At 41.4% G+C, this 12,268-nt stretch overlaps 1 protein-coding gene across 4 annotated transcripts in view; it reads left to right on the plus strand.

Moving 5' to 3' along the window:
* NADK (NAD kinase) overlaps positions 1-10,441 on the plus strand; it is a 169,596-nt gene extending 159,155 nt beyond the window's left edge. For all 4 annotated transcript variants that reach the window (XM_089675923.1, XM_089675925.1, XM_089675926.1 and 1 more), the window contains one exon: positions 1,416-10,441. In XM_089675923.1, coding sequence (XP_089532049.1) covers positions 1,416-1,569 — 154 coding nt within the window. In that variant the 3' untranslated portion in view covers positions 1,570-10,441. The remainder of the gene's footprint in view (positions 1-1,415) is intronic.
* Positions 10,442-12,268: the final 1,827 nt, after the last annotated feature.

Consider the following 12,268-nt stretch of genomic DNA (forward strand, 5'->3'; position numbering starts at 1 on the left):
ACCACACCCAAAAAAGCCTATGAAAGGTACCAAGGGCATGTCATGGGGCCCCCTACAGACCCCAGGCCCTCAAGCACTGCTCGAGTGCCCAAATGGTCAGTCCGCCCCTGGTCACCACAGTTCAGCAGTGTCCTAATTGACCAAACAGTAAATAGCCCTTTCTCACAAACAAGTCCTACTCCACACCACACCGCATGGACACCTGCTGTGGTGTGGTGTGGAACAGGACATACTTGTACTGTACTGTTTGGTCTACTGAGACACTGCTGAACTGTGGGGACCCTTCTTTGGACTCCTGGAGCAAGCGAGGACTTTAAACTCTGTTATGGGACAAGATTTTTACTGGTGTGTGTCGCTCTTCATTGCATTTTGGAGGACCCATATCTGGAGGATATTCCCTTAACCCAGGGAGAATAGGATTAACAGCGCAATCAGACCAAAGTTTAGAAGGTCTACCCATCAGGTGAGAGACTGAAAGTGTAGGGTTCTCACTAGTGGTGATTTCGTTCTACTCCTGTTGAACATTTGGACGGTAGGGAACATTTTCATACTTGTCCATTTAGACTTTTTTTCACCTGGATGTTTCCATATATTATGTTGCTGAATTGTTACTATTCTGATACATTTGGATCATTGACTCAAGGGGATTCTTCTATTGTTTATATATTGAGAACTGATACGTAGTTTATGCGGACTTTCAGCACTCTGTAGCGCTGTCCTGTTTTTTTTATATTGCTGTTCAGATATGTGGTGTGATCATATGAGGATTCAGCAGCAGCCGATTATTTTGTGATACTTTTTTCATACATTAGCCTATTTCAGATTGCGCACAGGTGCTTTTATTATTATTCAACATACTCACCTTTCCTAAGGCTGACCATACACTATACAATTTTCTGTCCAATTTCCTTTAGATTTACCTTCAATTATGTAGTGCAAGGGCCTGCCCAATTGGATACAATTGAAAGTGTTATTTAGGTTTGACCTCATATTATATGGTTTTTGGTAAATCTAAAGCAAAATTCTCAAGAAAATTGTATAATGTATGGCCAGCCTAACACTCACCTCCACCACTGCTCTCCTGAACTGCCAGAATTGAGGAAAGGAGCTTGTATAAAGAAACTCAGTCCGTTAGCACTTACACAGAAATGAGGAGTTTACTTTTACCCCATGTAAGAGCACTGGGTCAATCGCCATACACCGGGACAGTCACATGCTTCTCCATATGTAGAAGTATTTGGTGTTTTCTTTGTTGCCATTGGTTGAACAGAGTGGCAGGTGAGTAAAGTGCAGTATGCAGCTGGGGAGCTGTTGATGGGCAAACCACAGGTTTGGTTTATTATGATGCAGGACCTTGTTTATAGAACCCTCCTATTCAGACTTGCTGGCTAACATTTATTCTCTTGTCATTACAGTATTAGCATCACTACCTCTTGTTACCCTGTCCCCTCCATCTGCTTCCGGGATCCGGTTAATGACTGGTTTGACAGTTTGGCTGAGTGTTTGCACTGGAACGTTCGCAAGAAACAGAACCATTTCACAGGCGAGGAGGAAGAGGAGGAGTTCTAGCCTTGGCCATGACTCAGAGACTCAAGTCAGAAGGGCCTCAGCAGTTTCCATTGACAGTGATATTTTCTCCTTTTTCTTCTGGCCCTACTTGTGGACAAAAGACCAAATCAGCCAGACGTGTTTTTATGAGCTACCAGCCGCAAAGTTCTGGTCAACTGAAAACCAGCTTCTGATATTTATCAAACTTAGCGCTCTCTCTTAAAATTTTAAGACAGAAGTTTATATTTGTGTTTCTTTATAATGAAACTTTAAAATGAAATGAAATAACTTTTTGCTGCTTGCAATCTATAGGGCCTGATTTATGGAAAAAAAACTGGAGGAAAGTGGGGAAAAAAATCTGATTTCTGCAGCAACCAATCAGATGCTTTTTCTTTTTGTAGAGTAGAATAGTGAAATAATAAACTTAAATCTAAACTCAAAAAGACAAATGGCTACATGCACAGGTGAAAAACGTATGTAAACTGGCTTACCTGCCAAAAAGATTTGTAATTCTGTTCTGCTAATCTTGTGATCCTGCTCTTTCCTGCCAGACAGAACAGTCAGGTTGGCGACCTAACATTTCTCAACTGCAGTTAAGTAATGTAACTTGGTCACCACCCCACCCCCAACTGGGTGATTGTACTGTATTATGAGGAAGCAGCGGAATGGTGATAAAGGTCATCTCTTTGCTCCTGTCTGCAAGTCCTTAGTACTAGAGTGAAAGCACTGTGCAATGCAGATACCTTTTCCTCTTTCGGAGTCCTGTTGTGCAGGAAAATTTTGGAAGATATGAAGATAGGTTTTAGTACATTTTCAAAGCTGTATTTAAAAACAAATTTAATATTTTTAATGAATACTTTGGATTTTAGCTTGAAAGGCTAATGCAAAACTGATATTTCATTCTTGGGTGGTTGCTGGCAAGATGAATAATCAGCAGACTTCCTACATCTGTGGGGCCCCGCAGAATGAAGCCCAGTGGGTTAGTTAAAGGCTTAGTCCACATTTTATACCATGTGTCATGGTATAAAACAGCATCTCCAAAACCCAAATACCCCCCCCCCCCCCACCCTTGCCTGAATTTGTGGGGTGCATCTCTCTAGGAGAATTGTTTTTTTGGTGTGTGTGTGGCTGCGCCTGCACAGCTGTATCACCCATTTCTGAACATTGCTAAAAGGCTGCTACCGCGGTGTGCAGGAGATCCCACCTCTCTCACTGTTCTGTAGTTCAGCAGCACTTTCGCCTTAGGTACCTACCTCCGTATGAACCTAAGGCTGGCGGAAAACTTTCAAAGACCCTGTGCACTGCTCCTGCAACACACAGTAGTAGTAAATACACATTGATCATGAGATTAATGTTGCTGTGTTTACTGATTTTGGAATCTTGTTGGAATCTGCCAGAGAACACCCATAGCTGAAACATCAGCTTTACCTTTGAGATTTGGTTGGTTGCTGCGGGTAACACCTCCAGTTTTACCCCTATTTCTTGTAAATTGGCCCTCCACTGCTCTTTACTGTGCAGTTTGATGCGAACAGCAACATGGTTATATAGAGTTGTTTACATTTTATAATTGTCTCATAGATAAATTCTATAAAATATATTTGTTCTTCTATCTCCAGAGGTTATTTTGAGAAATTTGTGATTTACATACTCTACATTCATTGAAAAATAACATTTCCTTGCTGCCAACATCATATTCCAATTACCCATTTTATCAACTATGTTAATTATTGGACGGCGCCTTTCTTTTTAAAGGCAAACTCCACAATCTTGATAAATACGAAAAAAAACAAAAAAAAAACCTTCCCCCTTAGATCTGTACGGACTTTTGAAGTGTCCATTTGACCCATGGAAATATTTATATTTTGCTTTTTGCTGCATGGGAGCTGTGGGTGTAGTTTTGTATATATTCTATTTTATAAATGCATGCAAAAAACTTTTATTAGTGCATTCCGTAGACACCACCTTCTACAATTCCTCTGTGGCGATATGCAAAATTTCTATTTCTTCGGTCAGTTAAAAAGAGTTAAAAGTCAGCAGCTGCAAAAACTGTAGCTATGATGTTTAACAGACACTCGCATGTCCAGGGATCCAGCGCTGTCCTCACCTGAACCGCTTGCTTGCCTGTGTCTTCGATTCCTTGCAACTTCACAGCCGGCTGTGCGCTGTGCCTTGTGAGTGGTCCCGCAGCTTTTTGGGAACTGGGAAGTGTCCCAGAAGGCTGCAGACAGGGAGGGGGTGAGGAGAGCGATCTAAGTGAAAGTGGGAGCGGGTGCCTGTTAAAAGCAGGTACCCGCTCCCTCAAAAAAAGTCCCAAAAGGGGAAGAAGAGTAATGTCCCCTTTTGGTTGAAGTTCCACTTTAATTGTTCTCTGCTGGGCTACTACTTTAAAAGCCAATGAAGATGATGAATGTGGTCTATAAAGATCATGATTTGATTTTACAGCCCTACTGTATCAAACAGCTCAGAAGTAAAGGGTAGAGACATGCCCTTTAATCTTTTCAGTTTGTGCTTTGCAGAGCATTGAATGTCCTAAAGGGTCAGTCCACCCTATATTGGTTTTTCAGTTTTGGGTGGTCACTGTCAGTCATCCATTTGCTTCCATATATCTATGCCCAGATATAGCAAACATGGCGAGAATAATCCATGTTCCACATTGGAGATTTATTCAATATAGGAAACAAGAAAAATGAGACTCTGGTAATCAAGGAGATCCAGTAACTTAGGAAAGTTTAACAAAGTCGCAGTCTGAAGAGTGCATCCATAACTGAAAGTTTTATTTTATGTGTACTTTTGCTGGTTACTTACATATCAAATTTTCATCAATGTTTCCTATATTGGATTGGAATTTCAATCATATTTACAAATATTTTTTTTTGATGGTGCCACCTTATACAGCTACAGTTTTTGTAGATTCTAACAAAGTTGTGGAAAAACGTACTGCATCTTTTTTTTACATCTGAAGAAGAGAACAAATCACAAACATATACTTTATAAATTGTAGAGTAAATTAAAAAGGAAAAAAAATGAAACCTGACAAAAGAAGACTATTTACATTTGCCCATGCCACCACCCAATCCAGCAGTCTTTGTTCTTATAGAGCAAAATGGCCAGCAGAATCTTCAGCACCTTCCCCTTCTGAGTGTGTGGGACAGCTGTGTCCCTTGTCATCCGATGTGGTTGTATCCCCTGGTAACTGTCTTTATTGTGTCCTGTACTGGCATATCCCTGGTGGGTAAAATTACAGCACACGGCAGGAGACACAGGTATTGGTAATTAAAAGGATTCATGCCCAATGGACCTTATGATGTAAAAATTGGGGTGTATTTTCCTTCCAGGAGCCACAGGTGCTTTAAACAGCTGTCCACCCGTGAGACAGCTTACAGGTTAGACTGTGTCCAGGGTTGTAGGTTAGTACCCATGCATGTGTTTTCACAAGTAAAGGCATATATCTGCTTATAGCCATTGCTTTCCGTGCACGGCTCTACACTGCACCTGTGGCTCCCGGGTGGGAATATATACCTGTTTTTTTACAGTCCCAGACTGCTGTGTGCAGTGAGTTCTTAATGGTTTCTTTTTAAGGTTTTTTTTTTTTTTCAATGTTGACCTCCTAAAAACATACACTGTACTATGACACTTAATTATAAGTGCATATGTATTTGTTTTCTCTTTGTCCTTCTGCAAAGTCCCACAAATTCCTGCTGATCCTGTCGGTGAAGTCTACCCTAAAGCAGTTTGGTGCGGCAATGCTGCAATACTGCTCCTGAATTCAAAGCAGAGTTGCCACTCCCTTGTAAGCTGCAGAGGGCAAGACTATCGGCATTGTCATTGCTTATTGACAATCCTGTAGCTTGTCAATCCGCACCTGCCAACACCTAGTTCTGTCCACTGCTCTCTGGATTGATTGTTGCTGGACGTCTTCCACTGTGGTCTACGGTGTCTGGGAGGGGGAGCATGTGAGAAACTTATGAAGGAGAATTTGTCAGGGAAGGTAGATGCACTTTTTGTTTACTTTGAGGCTCGTGCATCACATAGTAACTAAGTGTGGTACTTGTGTAGACTGACATCCTGAAGACCGCAGTTGAACTTTAATATACTTGTCAAACGTGATTGAAAGTTATGACCAGAAATGTTTTAATCTCTTGTGGATATGATTAGAATATTGGACAAATGGATTGCAACACTGTGGCTGCCTTTGAAAGAAACATCAACCGTAAGGTACATTGTTGGGCTGTCCTGAAAATGCTTCTTTTCTGGCTATTATGCTGGCCCTCTTTCTTCAGTACTTTGAGTCATCAATCTAGCACAGGTTTGCAGATTAGGACCTCAGACTTTTGTCTGATTTTCCTCATCTGGGCCTTGTTCTGGGTCAGTGTCTCAGCTATTGAAACCCAAGTGTCCACATAACAGTCAAGTGAACCTATTTTTTTCATGATGAGTTTTACTATGGAGATGCCAAAATGTCAGCCCAGATTTTATAGGTATTCAATAGTGCTCATGTCTAGTACAGTGCAGCACACTAAAGGCAGCAGAACTCCACCCAAGATGTTTTTTGCATAGAATGTGGAGGGATTAGGCGCTCTGCTAAGCTTTTTATCTTTGCTGCCTGTGTGTCCACTGGGGGGACTTTCCTGTGCTAGTCATTATAGCTTGGTTATATAGTTTGGAAGTCCCTTCAAAGTGAGAACAAAGCTTTGAAAGTTGCCACCAGACACTGTGGCATTCAGGCGTTTTGATTGGACGATATACTCACAAGAGAACTGAAAGATTTTAGATCGCCTTTTGTCTGGGAGGCCAGTAGTCAAGATGACAAATAGTGAGTGGAGATCAGATCGCAATAAAAGTCTGAGAGAATGTAATCCTTCTTCCTCTTATTGAAAGTTAAGGAAAACTTTACAGAACAGTTCTCATTTGAAACATTGTAACAAAGATTAATTCTGCACAGTTTTAATTGTCAAGCCGAATGTGTGGTTTTGTGATCCATTTCAGCAATCCCAGCCCAAAACAAGGATGTTTACACATAGGAACACAGAGAAACCATGTTATTTTACAAATAGGGTGTCCTTTTATGAAACAGAGATCAGCGGCGATCCTGAGGATAATTGTTGATCTCCGATCATTAGTGGTTTAGGAAACAGAGATGATCAGTGGAGAACATGTTCTCCACTGATCATCTCAGCACACAGATGGCCAATGTATGAAGGAGCGATGTCAGCCCTTCACTGGCGATCTGTGTTCTCCCTCCAGATTCTCCAACCCAGAGCTGGAGAATCGGAGGAACCGCAAACGAAGCAGCGGTAATTTACCGCTGCTTATTAAACTGTGTTTGACTGATCTATTACCGCAATCTCACGAGATTATAGTAACCGCAGCCGTTTTCCAGCACTCAAAGCGTTTGTAGATCACTTCTCTCCTCATTCGGAGAAGCAATCTACACCGCTTCATAAAAAGGCTTTCAGATGAGAACTGTCTCCTGTGAGAATGCCAGAGAACCGAGCAGCGGTCATTTATTGCTGAATGATAAAAGGATACCTTTTATATGTTGATTATATTTTAGATACATTTTTGTTATAGAGAGGAAGTGTTCTGAGGCCTCATGCACTCTGGACATTTTTTTCATGTTCACCTTTTTGTCCTTGCACACATAGCCTTTTAGAGGAGTTTTTAGAGGCAGAAACAAACCCCCACTGGCAGTGCATCCAGGAGTAACAGTGTTTTGGCACAAAAGACCGCTTGACACCTGTAAATGCGCATTAACACTAGTCATTTGAGTGTTAACTAGTTTTAATGGCCAGATTTAAATATTTTGGCTAATGAAATGGATTATTGCCCTAGAGCTTGATGCACCAAAACGCATTTTTTCAAACACCAAGCGTTTTTTCTGCCAGAACTCTGCTACTAGTGGTAAAGGCTTCTAGGAGAGTTGGAAAAATGTCCAGTGAGCACGAGGCCTTACACACAAGTGACTACCTGGTGATCTGATTGGAGGACAGTACAGAAAAAACTATCAAAAGTATCAATATATTCCAAGACGATTTATTTAGACATACGTTGCAGCACTGTGGATAAGCTGTTCCTCATCCTGCTTTGCAGCAATGGGATCTGTGATCAAATTCCTGCTTATGTACAGAATATTGCATAACTGTGCCAAAAATATATACCGTCACAAGGGATGACTACTTTGCAGAATGTCAAAGTGGACTGAATTTGGTATAATTCTCAATATCTAACATCACAGAAAAAAAGAATCTCTTTCAGCCACGTTAGTGTGGATCCAGCACTGTTAGGTTCCCCTATCATTGTACTCCTCTTGCTGCTGCCACCATCCTTCACAGCAGCTGTCACTCTCCAGCCCTGGAGGCTGTATTCTTAAATCCGAGCTCCAGGCCCAGTTTTTTTTTTTTATTCAGGTTTTCATTCAAACGTTACCTCTCCTAAGGTAGATTCCATTTCCGGATTAGGTAGCAGAGGTAGGCTTTCCCTATCATCGTCATTGACTTTCACAGTGATTACATGATCAGGAGCCTGTCTTTAGTTTATTATTGTAAATAGTAACTGTGGTCACTGACATCGTGGTTACTCTACTGAGATCACAGAGTGAGCACAAGTCAGCAGTGCCAGCCGCACGCATATATGTGGCAGCCTGGCGTTAAAGCCCATTGTTCTGCCTCATATATGTGTGTATGGCCAGTGTTGAGGAATTAAAATCTTTAAGGACACAGCAACATTCTGCCAATTCACCTTGGGAGTGGCCATTTTTCTATACACACCTGAAACAAAAACTTTTCCCTGGAGTTTTTATAGCCGGGTTCGCATCTGTGCACTAAGGTAATGCATTAAAATGACTGGAATGTTCCATTTTGAATGGTAACCCATTACACCATAATTCATATTAATTTCAGCACATGTGGCACAGAATGTTTATGTCGCTGCATTGCAGTGCACAAATAAATGTGCATGTCCATTAAAAAGTCCTTTTGCAGTGTTGCCAGCCTATTCTACATCACCGGGTTGTTTTAACTGAACATGCATGCAGCAACACACTACAGTGCGAATCTGATCTATCTGTGATAGGATTCTAACAAGTATTCTAGGAGTCACAGAGCAACTTCCACTGTCGTAAGAATTATTATACAGGATTTATATAGCGCCAACAGTTTGCGCAGCACTTTACAAAATGAAGGCAGACATTACAGTTACAATACAGTTTGGTACAAGAGGAAACAGAGGGTTCTGCTTGTTAGAGCTTACAATCGCCCAAACTGTATTCTCCGTTCCTCGCACGACCTCCTGCTCTCTAGCTACCTTGTCTCCTTCTCCCATGCTCATCTCCAGGACTTCTCCAGAGCTTCCCAATCCTCTGGAACTCTCTACCCCAATTTATCAGACTATCGCCTTCTCTGCTCACTTTTAGGCGATCTCTGAAAACCTATCTCTTCAGGGAAGCCTATCCTGCCCTCCGCTAATAATGGAATCTTCTAGTCCTCTTACCAGTCCATCCCCCACAGTTACTACCTTTTGTACTACTAGCCCCTCCCTCCTAGATTGTAAGCTCCAAGGAGCAGGGCCCTCCTATCCCTCTTGTATTGAACTGTATTGTTGCTGTATTGTTTCCCATTATATTGTAAAGCGCTGAGCAAACTGTTGGCGCTATATAAATCCTGTATAATAATAATCTAGGAGAATGAAGCCTCTTCCCCCACATGCTATATCTTGCTGGGGTACTTTACATTTAGCTGCATTGGGTTCAGCATTAGTTAGGAACACAACCTCAACAGAAGTGAGAGGAGAAGATTGAAGGTGGTTCTCCTAAAATTTTGGTCCCAAACTGACAAATGTAATCTTACATTTTGACTGTCTGCAGCCAAACTGAATGTGCGGGGGAAAGATCAGATCTAACGGAAGCTAAAATGATACTTGTAAATGTTGTGTGTTTCATCTTGTGATCGTGTCTCTTTCTAGACCTGATAGAACCCTGTTTGCAAGGGGTAGCATAAGGATAGGAAAATGAATCATTTTATGTTTGTAAATGTATTGCCCTGTTTTCAATCTGCTTTATCAGACCTGCATTGACATTGGACAGTTTTCCTGGCACCATTACATGGCTCTTTTACTGTTTTTCTTCAGGCTTGGTTCACGCTGCTGCGACCCCACTGTCAAAGTAGTGCAGGAAGCTTGTTAAAAGTTGCAGTGACTTAAGTCGCATTGATTGGAACGGCCATCTTTGAAATGAACGTGATTCAATTTGTCATGCGACTCTGTGTCACAAATTGCATGCCAAGTCGTACAAGTGTGAACTGGGGCTAAAGGGTATGTCCACCCAAAACATATATCAGCTGGAATGGGGAAAGGTGACCCAAACCCCTGACTGGATAGAGGACACCAATGACAAGATCCCACATCTAAGTTCCCAGTGCCACCTACCTGTTAAGTTCTATTTATTTTACATTGCTTTGAATGCAGTAGACAGAGTTGGATCACCTTTAGGCTTCATGAAGGACACAACAGAGATGGCTGGGAAATTTTGACAGATCTAATCATATTACAGGACTTCTCAATCAATATCAGGATCCAGTAGGAAAGTCATTACCCTTCCCCTACATGAATTATGAGTTTCAGTATACCTATCCTTTTAAACTCAAAATATAGTTGGTACTGTGCAGGAAGATTTTTTGTTACAAGGTAAATGCAGCTTATAGTGATCTCTCTAACCTCTTTTAATACAGATGATGTAAGCAAGATATTTTCATTGTACACAAAAACCTGCTATAATGTGCAATTTCATATTATGCTTTCTTGCATAACATGTATTTACCTAATTTTGTTGAGACATTTTTCTATTCTAGAATTTCACTTTGGTGCAGTGAATTTGCTATAAAAATTGTTAAAACCCAAATGGAGTCAGCGTTCATTTAGATAACAATTCAGGATATGTGTGTCAGTGTCGAAGAGTCTGGTCACTGAGGGCAACATAGTGTTCTCAAAGTGCACCTCTGCCTCTACTATGGTCATTAAAGTATATTCGTAACAAGCGGTGAAAAGCTTTAAAAACATTTATTACCTCCCTAGCTGTTTGTACTGTGAAGTTATTCTCAAAATTCACAACATAGACTATAAACTCTGCCAATGTTGGCATCTAAGGCCTCATTAACACATCCATAGAGGGCTGTACACCATCTAGAAGGTGCTTGAGTCACAGGTGTCTGCGTCCAGGACTGTTCATCCATCCCTGTGTGTATGGAACAACTCGGATGTGCAGTTACGTGCATACAGCCCTGGTGCCTGTGTGTCAGTCTGTCATTGATTTGTACAGACTATCGGTCACGGCTGTATACAAACATATAGAAATATACTCCTTTTAATGGTGTACAGCCATCGATGGCCTTGTGAATGAGGCCTAACAGCTTAGAAACACCTGCTGTGTTTTGACATAAAATCAATTGTTCTGAATCTTAGTGAGACCAAGCCCTGGTATATTCTTGTAAAAGCTTCCATGCCCAAACAGTGGGAAAAAAAATTCTACTCTTACAATAAATACATGAAAATGTAAAATACGTATTGTAAAGGGGGGAGTCAGGTGAAAAACCTGTGTTAATTTATATATACTGTATCTATTTTTGGCAACTACGATACATTCTTTATTGAATTGAAACATTTTTAACCGATTATATGTTAATAGTAATACATGTGAAATACATATTTTGCATTATACAAATTACCGGTCACGCCCCGAAGACTGTGTACAGCCCCTTATTTGGATGTTGGATTACAGTGCAGCAAGAGGGGACTTTAGGGCCTTGGCACCCGGCTGATTACAAGGAATCGAGGATATAGGCTGACCTGTAAGCGGAAAAAGGGGTTGGGTTCTTCCAACATATTTTGCATTCCCACACTTTTAATGTATTATGAGCTATTTTTTTACTGTTCTATCACATCACTAGCAAAGTCTTTTAGTAGAGCAGGTGATTTTGGTGTTGGGGATGCCATTAAGAAACATTAAAGGGCTACGAATTAGGGACTATGTTAGGGGGAAGGTTAATATTGAAATGCAACATGTCTGCTCTGCTAGTTTATTTCAAATTGTCCTGAAGTTAAAAATGAATTCCCTCGCAGGTGCTGTTTTGGTATATTCTGCCTTCCTAATTGGCCAGGCTAGAATGATGCAAGTCCTGTACCTGCATAGGGGAGTCCATTCATCCCAGCACCAAGGTGTGTCAAGAATGCACGCTGAGCTGCTCATGCAAGCAATGACCTCCCCTCTTCCATAGCCGCACATACTATCTGTGGCCTTGGAAGCCATGCTGAAAAATTGTCCTTTTGCCTGGAAAAGGGGAAAAAAAAGATGGCCTGGTGATTGAGAACCATTTGCAACAATAGGCTGCCAAGATCTGTAAGTGCTGGTCTGTGTTTACGTTGTGCTACAAGGAAATGTTTCCAAGCACACTTGTACCATCACCTCTGCCAGCAAAACCAAAGTGATCTCTACGTTTGAACTCAGTAGAGTTCTGTGCTTGGGCACGATTGGAGCTCACGTTAAAGTAAACCGTACGGGGGAACCACCTCTTCCAAGTGGTCCTGGGCATGGTCTGCTTAACCAGTCATGGTATGGAGCACTCCCACTACACAAATGAACTAGGCCAATGGGTGAACCATGCTAGGTACAGTTAAAACTGACAGTGTGAGTATCCCCATAGGAAACGAGCCAAGATTTCAAGAACGGTGT

This window comes from Staurois parvus, unplaced genomic scaffold (assembly GCF_062004578.1).
Source record: "Staurois parvus isolate SC_StPar_1 unplaced genomic scaffold, SC_StPar_1.0 ptg000160l, whole genome shotgun sequence".
Taxonomy (NCBI): domain Eukaryota; kingdom Metazoa; phylum Chordata; class Amphibia; order Anura; family Ranidae; genus Staurois; species Staurois parvus.